This window comes from Heterocephalus glaber, unplaced genomic scaffold (genome assembly GCF_053883595.1).
Source record: "Heterocephalus glaber isolate CG9 unplaced genomic scaffold, H.glaber_assembly_v1.0 deba00001444, whole genome shotgun sequence".
In the NCBI taxonomy this organism is placed as follows: domain Eukaryota; kingdom Metazoa; phylum Chordata; class Mammalia; order Rodentia; family Bathyergidae; genus Heterocephalus; species Heterocephalus glaber.
In genome coordinates, this window is record NW_028258297.1 from 9962271 (window position 1) to 9981626 (window position 19356).

General features: G+C 51.3%; 2 protein-coding genes across 10 annotated transcripts; one reads left to right on the forward strand and one right to left on the reverse strand.

Moving 5' to 3' along the window:
* Window positions 1-643: 643 nt before the first annotated feature.
* Window positions 644-10457, reverse strand: Polr2f (RNA polymerase II, I and III subunit F). The gene is made up of 5 exons (XM_004845632.4): window positions 10277-10457; window positions 8639-8708; window positions 5875-6005; window positions 913-984; window positions 644-816 (listed from the first exon to the last, which is right to left on the reverse strand). The coding sequence occupies exons 1-5, from the start codon at window positions 10294-10296 to the stop codon at window positions 726-728; spliced, it is 384 nt and encodes a 127-aa protein (XP_004845689.1). The 5' UTR covers window positions 10297-10457; the 3' UTR covers window positions 644-725.
* On the forward strand, window positions 10359-18399 carry CUNH22orf23 (chromosome unknown C22orf23 homolog). Of its 9 annotated transcripts, none has more exons than XM_021259018.2 (7): window positions 10430-10584; window positions 10762-10873; window positions 12505-12567; window positions 16451-16633; window positions 17298-17445; window positions 17565-17665; window positions 17851-18399. In XM_021259018.2, exons 2-7 carry the CDS (start codon window positions 10771-10773, stop codon window positions 17874-17876), a joined length of 624 nt encoding a protein of 207 aa, XP_021114677.1. In that variant the 5' UTR covers window positions 10430-10584; window positions 10762-10770; the 3' UTR covers window positions 17877-18399. The 9 variants fall into 9 exon arrangements, with proteins under 9 accessions (XP_004845687.1, XP_021114677.1, XP_004845688.1 ...); XM_004845631.4 differs by having other exon boundaries at window positions 17298-17429; XM_004845630.4 differs by lacking the exon at window positions 10762-10873 and adding an exon at window positions 10657-10734 and having other exon boundaries at window positions 10359-10476; window positions 17298-17665.
* The last annotated feature ends 957 nt before the right edge of the window (window positions 18400-19356 follow it).

Here is a 19356-nt window from a genome sequence, read left to right on the forward strand (position 1 = left end):
AGCTCAGTCCAGCCTGAGGACCACAGGCCACCACAGCAGAGAAAGGGCACTTTACAGGGCTGGGAGGAGAGGGTGCAGTTGTGTTGGGCCAGGGGCAGGCCATGGAGGGCAGTGTGTGACAGTGGCCTGAGGAGTGGGCCGGGGGCTGGGGGTGAGCAGGTGCTCAGTCCTGCTCCAGCTGCTGCCTGGGTTCTGCTGGGGAGGGTGGGAGATCACCACACCCCCACACTTCCTGCTGGGGCACTGCTCCTGAAAGGGGATCCCAGCCCTCGATAAGGCTTGAGGCAGGTCCTTAGGAAACAATGGGTGGCTTGATGAGACCTGCTCTGTGATACTCCTGAGAAGGGAGAAGCCCCTGTAGCCAGTCCCCACTGGAAAGGAAATTGGGGGTTTCCATGGCAACCAGCTTCCTGGGCACAAAGACTCTCTGTCTGCTGGGAAGGCAGCTGAGGTGTCTCCCCTGCAGCAGCCTTTGCTCTGGGGAGCAGGGACACAGAGGGAGGGATGTGGGGGACCCATGGGGGCCAAGGGCCCCGGTGCTTCTTAAAAAGCTGACAGTCACGGGGCCATGGCGCTAAGTGCATGCTCCGGGCAGCAGGGAGGCAGCAGGTGGTGGCACTGCAGACAGCTGGAAGTGGAGGGGTCAGAGGTTAAATAGTTTATTATGTACAAGTATAAAGTGAGACTAGAAACTGGCAGCGGCGAGCCCAGAAGACGTCTCCAGCTCAGTCCGTGATGATGAGCTCGTCCACTCCCCAGTCTTCATAGCTCCCATCGGGCAGGTAGCGGCGAATGATGATAGGGATCTTCCGGGCCCTGTGAGGGGAGAAGTCAGTGCGTGAGGGCTGTGTCTCAGCAATGCCCACCCCTCTCCCCCTCACAATCCCCCTCTCTCCTGGAGCAGGGACTCACTTGAGCTCCTTCATGGCGATGAGCAGGGGATCTGTCTCCCCCTCCAGCTCCACCATTACCGGGGCGCACATCCTGCAGGCACAAGGAATGTGTGGGAGAAGAGACAGCAACCCGGGGCGGGGCTGGTGTCCTGGTCCTCACCAAACAAGGTCACCTGCTACCTGCCACCGACCTGCTCAATGAACACAGATCTACATGGGGAGCCAGCAAGCTGGATTTCAATTGTGCCTCCCAAGACAGGTCACTGACCTTCTCTCCAAATCTCAGTATTCCCATTTGAAAATCAAGAAAACACTCCGTGCCTTGCCTCGCCATTGATGCTAAAATCCCACTGCCTGATAGCAGACTAACGAGGTGCTGTCTGTGGTTGTGAGCGCTGTAAAAAATGATCCCCTGTGAGTGAGTACTCCTTTCATTTCCCGTTTACTGGTGAGAAAACAGAGGCACAGAGAGGCTGGTAAGTTGCCCAAGGTCACACAGCCAATAAGTGGCAGAGCCAAGATGTGAACCCCACATGCCCCTAACCACTGTGCTATCACACTTGCAATAAACTTGGATCTATAAACTAAAGATGCTATGAATGACACCAGCATAAGCTTTCATCACTAGGCCACAGAGCAGTCACAAGTCAGCTCCCTGCCACGAACCTTGCCTAGCCGCGACTGCAGATGGAGCGCAGCAGCCATGACAGAACATCCAGCAAAGGGGCCTCCGATCTGACCTGCAACCACGCCATGGGCCTAACTCAGTGCCCAACTGTCTCACTCTCCTTCCCTAGCATAGCAACCACCCCTCAGGGTCTCTTCTCCAGCCTCTATGTGAGGCCTAAGGCGGGAGCACTTGGCTACTTACAATCCCCCACGACCTCCCAGCACCATCAGGCCAGAGGGCAGTCCCTGGTCCTCCTGTTAGCACCCTCTCCTGCTTCTTCCCTGCCCCTGCCCCACATTTTAGGTTCCCCGTGCTATGGTATGAAAGGGTCCCTCAAATTCATGTGTCCGTGGATCTGGAGGTGGGGCCTCTGGGAAGCGATGAGGGTCAGAGGGGGCCATAGGGTGGGCCCCCTTCACGGCGAGAGTGCCTCTGTCAGAGGAAGACAGGCCTGAGCCTGAGTGAGCACACTTGCTCTGCATCACCATGTGGGGGCTCTGTCATGTGACAAGGGCAGAGGGGCCATGCTCTCGGACTCCAGAACTGTGAGCCCAATGAGCTGAGCCATGTGACCCAGGCTCAGATACTTGGTCACAGCCACAGGAAACAGACTACGACACCTGGACATTCCACGCTGCATCCCTTCTGAGTCCTCAGACAGCTCTTCCTCTCCAGACAAGCCTGGGGGAGGCTTAAGTGTGTCCACCATGGAAATCGCTTGCTGCATGCCCCACACCCGACTCATCCGCATCTGTTTTTCTTGGTACCAAGTTCACCGGGGATCGTCCACAACAGGCCATAAGCTCCACGTGGCCTGGGACACGGGATTCCCCAGGGGGGCCCAGGCCCTCTCGCAACACCTAGCCCACAGCAGAGGCTCCAGGCATAGGCAGGGAACGCTAATTCTAGGCCACCTCCTCCAGGAAGCCAGCCTTGGTTATTCCAGCTCGAGTTTCACAGTGGATCTGGAAGTACTAAAGGATGCTAACATCCAGGCTCCAGAAGTCTTTCTCCAGATCCTCTGAGCAGAATCTCTCACGAAGGGGCCTGAGCATCTATATCTGCATAGTTGCTCAGATGATTCTGATCATCAGCCAGTCTGAGAGCCAGCACTTAAAATGAATTTTCTGACTAATTTTATTTTTTCATCACTTACCAATTTTCTTACTAAATATTCTGATTTGGATTACTCTCAAAAGCCTGAAAATTTCCCAAGGGTGAGGCTAAGTGTTTAACTTCCCCCGTGTCCTCTCTCAGTAAGTATTTATGTTCCCAGGGCTGGGGGTATAGCTCAGTGGTAGAGCACATGCTTTGCATGTGTGAGGCCCTTCACTGCAAGAGAAAAAATGAAATAAATGTCGGCCAAGTATAAAGCTTTAAACAACATGGCAAGATGCTTACTCTGATCTGCCTATGACTTCTTTCTTTCAAGGAATAACTCAAGGTCACTCATTCACCCAGGCCTACCATGCTCATGGAATTAGCAAAGCACAGGAGTGGGACCTTGAGTATATGAACATGTCCTATTCAGTCAGGAAGTAGATAAAACAAGCACCTCGGCCACCAGATGGTGCTAGGAACCAGACTGAAACTTCATTCAAAACCTAGCCAAAAATGTTGAAGCAGGGCATGGTGCCATAAACCTGTAATCCCAGAACTCAGGAGGCTGAGGCAGGAGGATGGCCATGAGTTTGAGGTAGCCTGGGCTATACAGTGAGTTCATAGCCAGCCTGAACTACCTAGTGAGATCCTGTCTCAAAAAAGAAGAAAGAAAGAAAAGAAAAGACAAGCCCAATCTAGGGCTGGGGATTTAGCTCAGTGGTTCTGCCGCTTGCCTCACAAGCACAAGGACTGGAGTTGAGCCCTGGTATCAAAAAAAAAACAAAAACAAAAAACAAAAAACACACCAATCTGAACCTGTCCCTCCAGGCACTGGTGACATCTTTTCAGCACTGCCCCAAGTTGTCTCCCACCGTAACCCACATGCCTGGGATACCCACAAAACCATTTCCCTTTGTCCCTGTGGGAATCCTCCCCCCTCCCCCCTCCATCAAGAGCCCCCTCTCTTTTTGGAGCCTTTGTAACATACCACCCATCTCTGTCTTAGATCCTGGATAATTGTGCACAGGTCCATTTGTCCCGCAGGAAAACGGGGTGGGGGGGAGTGTCGGGGGTGTGTGCGTGTGTGTGTGTGTGACATTCCTGCATCCCTGACAGGCGCCGGCACAGCACTCCAGTGCTGGGAGATGTCTGACTTGCACATAACCAAATTCAGGAAGGAGTCTTCCCAGTGGGCATTTTCAGCCAGCTGACCAGGCACTGTGGAATGCTCTGCACTGAGGCTCTGTACCTGGCCTACCACTTACAGTAACCGTGAGCCACGTGCAGCTACTAAGCACTGAAACACAGCCAGTGAAACAGAAAATGAATTTTTACTGATTGATTGTAGTACTGGGGAATGGACCCAAGGCCTCACTCACACTAGGCAAGTACTCTACCACTGGGCTACATCCCCAGTTCTTTGCACTTTATAAAAAGATAGGGCTGGGAATGTAGCTCAGTGGTTCCAGTGCCTGACTCGCAAGTGCAAGGTCCCAAGTTCGATCCCCAGTACCAGAAAAAAAAAAGGGTGTCTTTACAAAAAGATAAGGTTTTGTCAAGTTACCCAAACTGGGCTCAACTTTGTGATCCTCCTGCTTCAGCCCCCTGAGCAGTTAGAATTACAGGCGTGCACCACCACCTCCAGCTGTTATTTTGCTTAATTTAAATGGCTACATGGAGCTGGTGATTATAGTTGATGGTGCAGGCCTAGAGGATCCTGACCCAGGTGGTAACCAATGTGGGTTAGGAGTCAGGAGCACAACCAGGCCAGCAGAAAGTTTAGTGCTGAGGAACGGGGTAGAACATTACTGCCATCCATGTGGCCTTTACCAAGGCAGAAAGCGTGGTCACATCCACCCCCTGGGACCAGAGGAGAGTCCAGTGCTGTGAACACCAGTGATACAGCAGTGCCACTGCCCTCCAGCACATCTGGCCCACTTTTCTTTCCACATGAATTCCCCGTTCACTCCTTACCCCCTCTTCTAGATGCTCCCCCTTTCCCACATGGGATTACAAGAAGTGTGGAACAGGGGCCCCTTTCCTTATCCTCCTGGGCTCCCTGAAGGATCTCCCACGGGGATACACTAATACCCCTGCCTCTGTCCTCCCTCCTTTCTGGAAAAGGAGGCCTCCAGCCTGGCCTCCTCAAGAGGGAGCCCCACCTGTGGGATGCCTGACTGCAGAGGGCCTCAGTCTGCTCTCCACCTTGGCCTGTGCTGCCCATGCTAACAGGTGACCGTAGTCACCAGTCTGTCTCCCCATCTACTGTCTCTTCCTGGGTCTTGCTCTCCTGAACTTAGATGAAAAGGAAAAGCTGCTAATTTCTCATTCCCCAGGAGCCCACCACTGCTCTGGGCTTTCACAACAGGGTGCACCCTCCCTACCCCACTAAGCTGGCATCTCCTTCACATTGATAACCAGCTTCTGGCCAGGTGTGGGGGTGCACACCTGCAACTCCAACCCTAACCCCTGGTGGAAAGATTATAGATTTGAGGCCAGCCTGAGCTATACAGTGTGCTCAAGGCCAGCCTGGGCTACATAAGGAGACCCTGTCTCAAAAAAAAAAAAAAAAAAAACCACTGTGGCAGGAGGATAACAAATTTGAGGCCAGTCTGAGCTATGAATTGTGACCCTGTCAAATAAACAAACAAACAAGCAAACAAAAAAAAAAAACAGGCATAACATCACATGCTTATAATCCTAGCATCTCAGGAGGCTGAGGTGGGAGGATTGCAGGTTCAAGGCCAGCCTGGGCAACTTAGCAAGACCTGCCTCAAAAAATAAAAAAAGGGCTGGGATATAGATCTGTATGAAGGCCCTAGGTTCAATCTCCAGTACCACAAAAACAAAATAAAACCACTTTTGCCCTGCTGAGGGCTGCCGCCTGACTGTCAGCACACACAGGCCAGGGCTCTCTTGAATTCACACTCCTGTTTTACTTCACCAACCTAATGGGCAATCACCTTGTTCTGTTTTTATTACTATTTTCTCCTGTATTGTTATTTGATTTCTCAGCTCCTTCTCATATTCTATTTCTCCTATCAGGTCACAGCCTCCCTAAGGGCCAGGGGCCAGTACAACACCTGGCCCACAGAGACAGCACCACCTCCATTCAGATGTGCGAGGAGAAAGGGCCTGTGTTCAGGGGCAGCAGCTCAGGGCCTCACCGTGGGCTTCGTGACAAAAGAGATAGCAGGGGTTCACACTCACGCGATCTGGAGCGCTCGGGTCCCCAGTACACGGGCTCGCTCATACTTGGTCATGTATGGGGTGGTGATTCGCTTCTGGTTGGCCTGGGGTCGTTCCCCAGAGGGGAGGATCTCCACGTTCTCCTGGCCCTCCTAGACACGAGACAGAACAAGGAAAATCTCAGGGTGTGTTTTTGGGGTGGTGAGGTAGCAGTGACAATGACAAGCACTACTACCACCATTGATGCTGGCTGGGTGCCAGGGACGTGGAACTGCTCGCTAACTCCCCATGTAATCCTCACAGTAACCCAGGAGGCAGGGATTACAGTCTCCATGCCAGGGGCTTGGAGAGTCAGCTAATTGGGCCAGAGCCTCAGACCTAACATTGAGAGGAATCATGATCGAGAATCCAGAGCCAGTTGCTCATGCAGAAGAGACAGAAGCTTGGCCTGGAAAAGGGATAGTCCCTGAGCAGTGTATGAGCACGGCCAGGGATGCAGCTCAGCGGCGCCACACCTGCCTGGCAAGTGCAAGGTCCTGAGTTTGATCCCCAGTACTGGTGAAAAAAAAGTCTATAAGCACACCTTAAGGACATCCTAAGCACAAGCTTCTCACTCATTTTCAGGTAGGGTAACTGAGCCAATGGGCCAAGTGGCCAGCAAAACAAGGGTGAAGGTGGGAAGAATAACATTCCAACAGCTGCTTATTAAGTACCAGTCCTGTGCCACGGCACTTCAAGAAGTGCTGAGACACAAGGCTAAAAGTTTCCACTCTCTGAGAAGCCACACCCTTGAGGGGAACTCAAGAGGAAATAGTCCCAGCACTCAGGAGGCTGAGGCAGGAGGATCGCTGTGATTTCAAGGCCAGCCTAGGCTACCTGGTAAGTTCAAGGCCAGCTTCAACTACATAGTGAGATCCTGTCTCAAAACAAACAACAAAAATAAGAGAAAAAAGAAGTGGTTAACAAGCCGTTAGGGTCACCTACCTCACTGGCTGTCAGGAAGACTGACCACAGACAAGACAAGCTGATCCAGAAGGCTGAGCAGGAGCTGCCAAGCCACTGCAGAAGGGAAGGGCATCCAGGCAGGTGGAGTGACAGTGCAAAGGCAGAGGTGGAAGAGAATGTGATAGGTTTGGGCAACTAACTGTGGGCTATGATCCTAGCACCACACACCACCAAAAACAAACAAACCCAGAAACAGCAAGAACGGCTAGGATCACAGAGGAAGCAGGCAGCCAGGTCCCGGAAGACTGTACATGCCCCTGCCATTTACGGAGGAGGGTTCTAAGCAGAGGACAGACATGGTTTGATGAGGCTGATAAGGTCACCCTGTAGACTCTGTTGAGAATATGCTAAAGGCGTGAGGGCAGAAGCAGTGACATCACTGTGGGAGCCCAGCCACAACTGGTCATATGGGCAGGAAAGGACAGTGACTGAGGCAACAGAATGGCAAATGGAGCAGAGGTGAGATGGGGCAGCCAGCAGCCACACAGTTCCTGCCAGAAGGCTGCCTATGGGTGAGCAGCAGTGATAACTAGGCCAGGCTGAGGCCTGGAACAGAGAAACAGCAGCAGGGTGGCGTCAAGTCTAGGAGGCAAAATCAAAAGAATAGAGATGGGGCAGGGACTAGAAGGTAGAGGAAACTTCTCACTCAAATGAGCAGGTATGCTCAAGGTGCCATGCAGAGAGGAAAGATAAAAAGAAGGGCTTTGGCTTCCCAGCCTAAAACAGTCAAGAAACTTCTTGGAGACACGTAGGTGTCCTCCCTCCAGTCACACAGGACAGGAAGCCCTATTTATTCAGGAAGCTGGCAACCCATCCAGCCAGCTGCTCCCTGTCAAACTACTTTCTCAGCCCTCTAAAATACATCTTTTGTCTTCTCATCACTTACACTACCAGACCCCAATCCAAGCCAGAGGTCCCTAATTTGTTTCCCACTCTTGTCCCCCTCCAATTCACTCCACAATCCTGAGGCCGGAACCTGCTTACTAAAATGAAAACCAGATCATTCTGCTCCCTTGTTCAAAACTTGTCAGTAGGTTTTTACTGCTTTCTACTCTGAAATCCTGCTTCATGTGGGCCCTGCTGCCCTTTGCAGCTTTATCCCAGGACGCTGTCCCCGTGCTCCTTATGCAGCCCCAGCCTGCAGAGTACCTGACAAGTAACAAACAGTCAACACATGTTTGCTGAATGAATGAAGGTGATGTTTCGCCTATCAGTGAACTGTCCCAGAAGCCGTGGGCTGTGTATCAAGTGGACAATACCTTCAGGCCCACTTTTCAGGGTTGCTCTGCTACCCAGGACTGGAAAACTGATCACTCTAACTGGGATGCTTATGGCAGAATCCAGACCTCAAATGAGAGGCAGCAACATTCGGGTAATTATCATCTGCCTTGCTTCTTGGCACTCCAGCTGTGGAATAGGAGCCTAAGGCTTGTCTTAGACACTTTCTTGCTGCTGAGACACAATACTGGACACTTGCAACTTAAAGGAAGGAGAGGTTTATTCTGGCTCACATTTCAGTCCATAATCAGCTGGCTCCAAGGCAGAAGGGCATGGCAGAGGGGCTGCTCACAGCACAGCAGCAAGGAACCAAGGGAGGAGCCAGGGAGGGAGATAAACCCAGGCCACACCCCTGTGACCAACTCACCCAACCAGACTGCACCTCCTACAGCCAGTCACCCATAAACCCCATAATCCAACCACCTTCCAAAAGCCCCACCTACCAATGAATGAGGTTCTTGGAGAACATCTAGATATAAACCGTTCCAGGCTGAATACTGACCTCCTCAGCATTTTCCAAGTCATCTAGTCCTTCATCCTCCTCGACATCATCAAAGTCATCACCATCAAAACTGTACAGAAGAGGGCCAGGGATTTAGCTCAGTGGTTCCACCGCCTGCCTTGCAAGCGCAAGGACCTGAGTTCAATCCCTGGTACCAAAAAAAAAAAAAACTGTACAGAAGAGAACAGTTAATCACCTACTAGAATCAAAGAGGCAGAGAACTATGTGTTAGCTGATATACAGGAGGCACTCGATAAATATCTACTTAATAGCCAGGCACATGCCTGTGATCCCAGCACTTGGGAGGCTGAAGCAGGAGTTCCAGGACAGCCTGGGCTGCCTAGCAAGACCCTGTGTCAAAAAACAAAAACAAACAAACAAAACCTTACTTCGGGGCTAAGAATGTAGCTCAATGGTAGAGCATGTGCTTAGCATGCATGAGGCTCTGGTTCAGTCCCCAGCACCCAAAAAAAAAAAAAAGGCTTCACTTTTCTTTCCCCCTCCCCCAGCAGCCCTAATTCCATTCTCCCTTTTGCAGCAAAATTTGTGAAAAAGAAGGTAGGTACAGCAGCACATCCATGTAATCCCAGTACTCTAGGAGACTGAAGCAGGAGGACCTCAAATTCAAGCCCAGCCTAGGCAACTTAGCAAGTCCCTGTTTCAAAAAATAAAAAGGGTTGAGATGTAGCTCAGTGTGAAGGCCCTGGGTTCAATCTCCAGTACCAAAAAAAAGTGAAAGAGCTATCCAACCTCACTGTCTTGAACTCCTCTTCCCATTCATAATCTCACTCTAACAAGACTTTCACCCTCACAGCTCCATCAAAACCACTCTTTTCAAATTCATTAATCATCTTCACGTTGCTAAATCCAGCGGGCAATTCTCTCATTCAGCTTGATCAGCTGGCACACCAGGCTCCTCCTTCCTCCTTCCTATGAAATACTCTCCTCACTGGACTCCAAGAAGTGGCTGTTGGGTGGCCCCCACTTCTCTCTTCTTTCTCTCTCTCTCTGGGAGACTCTCCTCCTTTCCCTCAAGGCCTCAAGGCTGGGTCGAACAACTCCTCTACTGGCACTCTGCCCTGAGGATGCCTTGGTTTGAACTAACATACTTAATGCTAAGGACTCCCATATTTTTATTTTCAGGATCGATCTCCCCACTGTCTGCACCCACACATTCAACCCATCATGAAATCTTTTTGGCTCTACCTTTAAAATATATCCAGAATTCTAACCCATTTCTCACCACCTCTACTACTATTACCCTAGTACAAGCCCCCGACTTCTCTAGAACCCCAGATTTTACCACCCGGGGAAGCCGCCCCAGATCATCCTCTGGATTACTTCTTACCTCCCCCTTCCAGCACTACTAAACCCACACGACACCGTATTGCTCTCAATACAGTATTCCCATTACACGACACAGAGCCCAGCTCAAGGGAAAGTATGTTGAAAGACACCTTTTTCGCTGACCCACTCTGGACTCTCGAACCCGAGTCTTTCTTTGTCCAACCTCTGCCTAGGTCTATGCTCCTAAATCTGGCTCTTCCTTTCAGCTCGGCCAGTTCCCTCAATACCCAATCCCTCCATACCTCGCCTCTTCTGAGGCTCTTGAAAAGGCCACTCTGCGGGGGTACTCACTTGTCCTCGTTGTCTGACATGATACCCTGGCCGCAAAAACGCCACGAGAGTCACCCGCAGACCCCGCAAACTGCGCGCTTCTCACTCGAGCACCACCACGCGTATCCTGCGCCTGCGCTGTGACCCTGAGGCAATCACTTCCGGGAAGCAGCTAGAGCGGCAAGGTGTGCCGGCGCAGGGCGGCACCATTTGTTGCCATGGTAACCAGAGCCACTGGGAGCACGCGCTAGTGTCTCGATCCCACGTTATCTCTGCCAGACACGGGCACTCTATGTAACGCGGGCGCACATCAAATCGAAGTCTTTAGGGTGAGGTTTCAGTTTTGTGTGACTGAGGCTATTTTAACGTTTTCTCTTCCCCCCGGGACTTATCCGCCACAGGCACCGGGAGTCGGGATGAGGGCTCATCTGCCTAGTCGGGAGGATGGAGGAGCACAGATTGGGGCTAGGAGACAGGAGGTATGTCATTGCGTCTTTCCCTCCTAGGGGTCTCCAATGGCTTCGAAGGAAAGGGTGGACACAGTGATCAAAGGAACAGGGTTTGGGCGCAGCCCCAAGCTGGCCACTTACACACCAGGAACGTGCGAGCTGCTCAAAGGTCAGTAGGTTAGAGGACTAGAAGTATAGAGGATACAGGAAAGGAGTGGCGATAACAGCCTGTGTAACTCATTTCTCCCCTACCTGACCTCTGCCTTGGGAATGGCTATTTTCTTTCACACGTAAGGAGCCTCGGGTTCAGAAAGGTTCAGGGTACTATCACCTACAAAGGGCCAAAAATCAAAGAACTAAGAATTTTGTTTGTTTGTTTGTTTTTGTTGTTTTGTTTTGGGGTTTTTTGGTACCGGGGATCGACCTCAGGACCTTGCGCTTTGGAGGCAGGCCTGGTGCCACTGAGCTAAATCCCCGGCCCCATAACTCCTACTTCTTTGTCTTTGTTTTGAGACAAGTTTTCATTATGTAGTACCAGCTGGTCTCAAACTTGGAATCCTCCTGCCTCTAGGCTCCCTAGTGCTGGGATCACAGGTGTGTGCTAGGATCCTACTTCCTATGCATCCTTTACATTTCAATGTCAGCATTCCCAGAGAACATTTATCTCCTCCCCCTCCTCACCACCACCACAGAGGATCCGGCCGGCATTCACATTACCCAATACATCTCCCTTCACTGGGCTCAGCACAAGGTACAGTCAGGTACTTTGTGTCCCATCTCCCCTCTAGATAGTGAATTCCATCAGGCAGGACTATGACTGTTTCTACTCATAACTGTAGCTTCCGCCTCGGCACATGAATGAACGAATATTCATTCATTTACCCAATAAAAAAATGTTTAAATCTACCATGTGTTTTGGGCACTGTTTTAGGTGCTGGGGGTACAGCAATGGAAAAGAAACAGAAAAAAAAACTGCAAAAATTCTTCCTGTTATAGAGCTAATATTAGAGTAGGAGGGTACCAATAAAATATGTAGTACTGGGGGCATAGCTCAGTGGTAGAGCATATGCCTAGCATGCATGAGAACCTAGGTTCAATCCCTAGCACTACACATGCCAAAAAAAGTCTTTTATAAAAAATGCAGTCTAATGGGCCGGGGATTTAGCTCAGTGGTTCCGCTGCCTGCTTTGGAGGCATAAGGCCCCAAGTTCGATCCCCAGTACCAAAAAAACCAAACCAAACAAAAAAAAAATGTAGCCTTAGCCGGGCGTGGTGGTACACGCCTAAATCCCAGCACTCAGAAGAAGGCTGAGGCAGGAGGATCATTCGAGTTCGAGGCCACCCTGGGCTACATAGTGAGTTCAAGGCCAGCCTGAATTACATAGTGAGACCCTGTCTCAAAAAATAAATAAATAGGGCCGGGGATTTAGCTCAGTGATTCCGGCGCCTGCCTTGAAAGCACAAGGACCCGAGTTTGATCCCTGGTACCAAAAATAAATAAATAAATAAATATAAAAATTAAAATGTAACCTTATATAAAACTTAGCAACAGTCCTACTTTCAGGAGCCTAAGGCAAGAGCATCACTAGATCCCTCCCGGGCAATACAGCAAGATCCTATCTCAAAAGAAAACAAAAAAACAAGCTTAGGTGAAGACGTGCTATAGAAAAAGTGAAGCAGAAGAGGGAAAGTGCTCAGTGCAGAATGGAGGTAGCAGGTGATACAATTTGAAATTTCACTAGGGGGAGATGCAGGCCCACTACAGCTCAGAAAGCCTCACGGAAGTGCTTTATCTTGCAGCAATGATGAAGGAATCGAAACTGACTAACTTCCAACAGCGCCACCTCATGGACAGCATAAAAAGTAAGAGACACCTGGTCCGCAGAGGCTCCCTGGACAGAGGGATCGGAGCCATAGTTTTTATGCTCTTCCATGTTAAGAGAGAGAGGACATCATTTTAAAAGACTGGCAAAAAGATGAGGTCTACCGAGTATTTCTGGCCTTTAGACCTTGAGATGCCTTTGCTTTTTCTGATCTGGATCCTGGCACAGTAAGCCTCCTGCAGTCAGGCTCTGGCTGACCTTCCAGAGGAATCTTGGCCCAGTCAAGACTCCCCCAGGGCATCGCCCAAATAGTCCCAACCCTGTGGTGCTTGCAGTCTGTCCCTCCCTGACATAAACCTATGAGCCCTCCAAAGGGAACATGTATGCGTTTTATTCATTCATAGTTTAGCTCTCAGAAACAAGATGATTGGCTGAACTCCAACTCAGGACAGCTATGCAGAGCCTTTCCACACTTCGTGTTATTTTAAAAGAAAAAATCAGCAAGGTGCCCTCTAAGATCTAGAAAATGATCTTGCATTCTCTGGTTTACCTGCATGAACATTTGGTGCACTGGGCATGGTGGTGCACGCCTGTAATCCCAGCACCCAGGAGGCTGAGTCAGGAGGGTCCCTTCGAGTTCGAGGCCACCCTGGGCCACATAGTGAGTTCAGGGTCAGCCTGAACTATATAGTGAGACCCTGTCTCCAAAAATAAAATTTTTTTTTTGGTGGATCAGGACAGAGATCTGTGGGGGATGCCTTCAAGAGAGAAGATACAGGCTGCGTGTAGTGGCATGTGTCTGTAATCTCAGCTACTCAAGAGGCTAAAGCAGGAAGATTGCAAGTGCAGGCCAGCCTGGGCAATTTAGCAAGATCTTGTCTCAAAATAAAAAATTGTGTTTAAAAAGGGTTGGGGGCCCAACTCAGAGGTAGAATACTTGCCTAGTATGTGCAAGACCAGAATATAAATTAGTGAATGCTAGCAGGTCTGAACCCTCAGAGTTTCTCTTGAATCTACCAAAAGGGAAAGAGAAACAGATGCTTTTGGTAGATTCAAGTGAAACTCCACAGGCTCAGAAGACCTGGCTTCTTTCTCTCTCTCTGATTCTTTGATATTGGGATTATATTCAGGCCCTCCACACTGAACTATGTCCCCAGCCCTTTAAAAAAAATTTTTCCCCCCCGCTGCCTGCCTTGCAAGCGTAAGGACCTGAGTTCAATCCCCAGTACCAAAAAAAAAATTTTTTTTTTTCTGGTATCTAGGATCAAACTCAGGACCTTGCACTTGCAAGGCAGGCATGGCGCCACTGAGCTAAATCCCCAGCAAAAATTTTCTTTATTTTGAGACAAGGTCTCACTAAATTGCTCAGACTGGGGTCAAACTTTATAACCTCCTACCCCAGTCTCTTAGTGGGCTGGAATTGTAGGCGTGTGCCAACATACCCAGCAGATACTGCCTTCTCTAAGGAAAGAATATGCCTATCAGGAGGGCTTTTGATCAATCACAGAAGCAGGTGGGAGAGCCACAGGCCAACATGAGCAGTGCCTGTCCAGCCCCAACTGCAGAAGGGAGGCTACCAGGCTAGTGTAGGGTCAGATCTCCTCCCACATTGTGGACAGGAACAACTCAGGCCACCAAAGATTGGTGCCATTACACATTTGAATCCTATAACTCAGTCTCTGTACCCAGAAATGTAATAATGTGGTGTCCTCTATCGCTTAACCACAAAGAGATCCCCCCACCAAAACAGCATCTGGCTCACTAACCCACACTAAAGCAGGTGCTTGATCTTGGAAAAATGACGGATGATCTGGGCATGGTGGTACATGCCTGTGATCCCAGCACTCGGGAGGCTGAGACAGGAGAAGCTGAGACCATGGGTTGGAGGACAGCCTGGGCTGCACGGTGAATTCTAGGCCAGCCGGAACTACGCAGCAGCTGAGGCCAGCAGGGGGTTAAACCCATGGGAGTGAGTGAAAAGAAAGCTTTCTTTTTAAAAAGCCGCCCCCAGGCCTTGGTGTGGTCTGCCTTCTTCTCCTGCAGGTCCCACCCCTCCTCTTACCGAAGCCTGCGGGCTCTTTTAGGTTGGCTCAGAGGCTGTGCAAGCCACGGGCCCTCAGCTCACTGAGTACCCAGGCTCTTTGCTGAGATGGGGCAAAGCCAGAGGCAGGACAGGAAGGGCAGAGGAGGGGACATTCTGGGGAGCACGGAGTCTCTCCAGGGAAGGGAGGGTAAGGGGTGGCAGGGCTCTAGGTGGAGGGCGGGAGAGGGCCAGGCAGGTGGGAAGACGGCAGCTGCTTGGCCTTCACACCTGACCCGGACCCCCTCTCCCCATCTCGCCTGTCACCACCACCGCCCAGGACCCCAGAGCCACCCCCAAAGGCGGTCTCCCTGCACTCCAGCCTGTATGCGGGATTTTCAGTGGCAGCAAAGGTCACTCCTCCAGCCTCCAGCCTCCAGCGGCCTCTGTGACCTCTGCCCTTGCCCCCCAACTCACTCCATCTGAGCCTGAGCCTCCTGGGCCTCCTGTCCCTTAGGCGCCCGGGTACGCTCTGCCTCCAGCCTCCACTCCAGCTGTTCCCATGCCGAGAATGCCCTTCCCCAAGGTATCTGCAGAGCCGGCCTCCCTGGCATCCTCTGCTCTTTTCTCAAATGTTCCCTTCTCCTCCAGGCCTCCCTGGTCAACCTTTCAAACTGATAGTTCCAGCCAGGAGAGGCGCCACACACCTGTAATCCCAGCACTGGGGAGGCTGAGGCAGGAGGATCACTTCAAGTTCCAGGCCAGCCTAGGTTATACAGTGAGTTCAAGGCCAGCCTGAACTACATAGCAAGACCCTGTTTCAAACAAAAACTGTAAGTCCCACTGGGACATACCGGTGACCCAGCCATCTGACACTGTGTCACCCTATTGTCATTCATACCCCTCCCGACATAAGCCCCAGGAAGGCCAGACTTCACCTACTGCCCACTGCCCTCGGTGGCCAGGGCCTGGGACAGAGGAAATGCTGAACCCACATTTGACGAATGGATTTGTAGAGGGCTGGAGCAGTAGAAAGGACCAGCTCAGAACAGTGGGTGGGGCCTGCTCCACACTGGCCTCTCGGGCAGGGGAGAGAAGGGACCAAGTGAGCAGACAGGAGCAGGAGAGGACTCACTTGGTGGCCTGGGAAGGGTCCCCAGGCGTGGGCCAAGGTGGGGTCACAGCAGGAGGACAGGTGTCTGTCACCCCCCAAACTGTCCCTCCCAGCCCATGGCTTAAGCAGAAGGAAAACAGAACAAACGCACACTTTCAAAGACTTGACGTACAAGAACGTTTATTGCAGCACTGTTGGAAGTAGTAAAAAAAAAACTGACAGAAAAACCTAGAAACAACCCAGTTCTGAAACTAGGAGACTAGCTGAATAAATAATATAACCATTCTAACCAGTATATAGCTATAAAAAATAAGTTATATATAAACATTTTTTTGGAAAGCTGTCCATGATAAATTATTGAATGAAAAGGGTGGGTTACTGACTACAAGACGATATGACCCAGTGTTTTGAAGTCAGTCTTGTGTGCATATAAAAAATATATATGCACATGTATCTCTGAACATGTTTATCATCAAAAAGGAAGGCAAGATCACCAAATTGCTACCATTCCTCATCACAGAGGGGTAGGCTTGGAGGGGGACAGGAAGACTCTTCTGCACCATTTGACTTATAACAGGGGGGGCATCACCTTTACTGGGGTGGGGGGAAGCCAGGCATCGTGGTGCACACCTGTAATCCCAGCACCCAGGAGGCTGAGGCAGGAGGATCGCTGTGAGTTCAAGGCCAGCCTGGGCTACATAGTGAGTTCAAAGCCAGCCTAAACTACATAGCGAGACCCTGTCTCCAACAAACAAAGCCAGGCAGGTCCCACTGACCTTCTGTCCCCAGGAGGAGACCCTCTGCCCCTACGGTGCAGCCCAACGTCAAGCCAGACAGCCTCACCTTCCAAGCAGCCAGCCTCGGCCATCTACCTGCCTCCCATCCTGACAGCCCGGTCCCACCTCCGGCCGGCCAGCCTGTGCCAGGCCAACGGGGCCTACAGCCGCGAGCAGTTCAAGCCTCAAGCTACCAGTAAGTGACACCGCCTGGGCTAGTAGCGTCCTGTCTTACAGGGACGTGGGAAATGGGCAATAGGCAGCCCCCAAGGCAGGGGAGCAGGTATCTAACCAGCTTCTCCTGCCTTTACAGGAATGCTTTTGAGCCTGGGCCTGCTTTAGCTCTGGGAAACCAGTTAGGCTGGCCTCTTGTTATTTTTTTCCCAAACTTTCTTTCCTGATTAACTGGATGCCACTAAGCCAAGTCAGGTTTCGTTGCCGCTGTCGCTGTCCTATCACCCTCTGCTGCTCCCTTGAGTCAGGTCCCTCTGCTCTCCAGCCCACGTCACAGAGCCCTCTTCCCCACTTCCTCCCTGGCATCCACTGTGACTTTTGCCCAGACTCTCCTGAGATGTCCCTGCAGTTCCTGGCACACAGGCTTTGACCACTGGGACCCCAGGTCCCTGAATTTTCGTAGCCTTGCCCTGCACCAAGTTTTTTGTGTGGGTTTCAGCACATCTTCCTTGCTTCTTCCCACCACTTCCTCTCATCTTGATGTGACAAGCTCAGGCACACCCAGGGGCAAAGCTGCAGTCTGCAAAGCCCTCTCCCTGTGACCCAGAAACCCCGTAGCACTCCCGGATGGAAACAGAGATTTGGGTGCTCTTCATGCCTAATAAGGCCATTTCTGGGCCCTGCAGGAGATCTGGAGAAGGAGAAACGAAGACTCCAAAATATCTTTGCCACTGGGAAGGACCCAGAGGAAAGGAAAAGAAAGGGCACTCCTGTGCCGCAAGAGGAGCCAGCCCCTGAGGCAGACCGGTTTGAAGAACGTGAGCCATGTGTTGTGTGTGTACAACTGGATGGGGCCAACAAGAGAAAAAGTGTCTGCATCAGACACTGTCCACCCCCTCAAGGAGCATGGGGTCCCCATGTCCCTGCTCTGATGTCCCTTCTCCTCTGTCCAGTGGTGAGGGAAATCCAGGAGAGAAAGGAATTCCTGGCCACCATGGAGGCCCTGGGTCAAGGCAAGCAATACCAAAGGATCATCCTCACCGAGATCTCTCAGGTAGGATGAACGAAACCAAGTCTGGTTTCACCGCCGCTGTCCTCCCGGCCATGTGTAGAGCACAGATGGGAGGCGAAACCATGGAGCACTGTGGCTAAAGTCACATGGAGTCTCAAGCTCTGGCCAGAATGATGGTGGCTTCTCCAGCCCCTACCCACACCCGCTTTCCCTGATCCCTTTTGCAGAAAATACGGGAAATGGAAGACATTGACCACAAGAGGAGTGAGGCACTTAGGAAGGCTCTGGCCACCACCTAATCAGAGATGGGGCAGGGCAGCCCACTCTGGACAGCCAGACCCCACCCCTTGGCAGGGCAGGGCAGGGCCATCCTCACGTCAGCCCACCTGTACTGGCCTTCAGCCACATCAAAAGATGCTCAACACTCCCCTGCCTGACAGCATGGGGCAAACAGTGCCCCGGACACCACCTGGAATGCTGCAGCCACTGGTGGAGCCTCTGAGCCACCGACAGTCACAGGCACAGACTTCAAGTCCTTTCTCAGTGACAGCAAGGCCCAGGTCTCACCCCCATGGACGCCTATCACAAGGCATCCAGCGGCTCTCTCCCTACCACCTCCAGCCTCTGTGTGTCCTGCTCATTTCGTTTCTGAACGTAGGAATGAAGATGAGGCCTTCTTCCACCTGTCTTAGGCCCTGCCTATTTCATTTCTTATAACCTTGGGCAAATGTTTAACCACAGCAATTAATTGGCCAATAAAACATATTTAACTTGGGTCATTCCGCGACTACCTTGTTTTCAGAGGGATAAGGCTTATTTGGTCAGAGTTAGGATTTGTAGAGCACAATCACTTCTCCACCTTTTGGCTATGGTCAAGTGTATATTTTGTGGAGTGCAGATGGTTTCCAGCTCCCCCTTTGCATATTCAAGAGGAAATGGGAAGGGACACCTGTAAGCACCCCTTGGCAGCTTGCTATGGGAAGTACCAAGCTCAGTTAAGTAAGAGTCACCAGATACTGCAACCAAGGGCATTTGAACAGCAAGCAGCCTCCGAGCCTCAAGTTAGCACTCTGCCTGGCACTAAATCCAGGCCATGGCATGAAGTAGAGTGGGAGAGATGCAGGCTGAAGGAGCCCTGACTTTGCAGGCCCAGCTTCGGCATGTGTTTTGTGACCCTGAACAAAACTGAGCCTCAGCTGTGGTTCGTGCATCTGTGAGGCCCTGACTTAAGCTGAGCAGAGTGACCTGACCCCACTCCTGCCCCCCCACCCGGTACACACGACATCAGGCTCTTTCTTCCCTCAGGCTTCTGACACTCACCTGCCCTACCCTCTCCTGTCCTCTTGTTTGATTTTTTTGGTACCGGGGATCGAACTTGGGACCTTGCACTTGTGAGGAAGGCAGCAGAACCACTGAGCTAAATCCCCAGCCCTCCTGTCCTCTTAAATCAAAGTATTTTGGAACTATTAACTGACCCTGCTAGCTGTATCACACACCTGGATGCAATCACATGGGTCTGTCGGGTCACGTGACCAGGGTTTTGGCTTGCAGAATAAACATGGCTGTGCAGCAGCCAACACATTAGGGCTGGCTCAGGAACATCCATGGGAAGCCTGTGTCACATTCCCACAATGACCTGAGGACCAAGGCAGCAATATGACAGGACACGTCCTCCACCTCAGAGCCCATCGCATGGTCCAGAGGCAGCAAACCGGAGAACGCCAGGACAAATT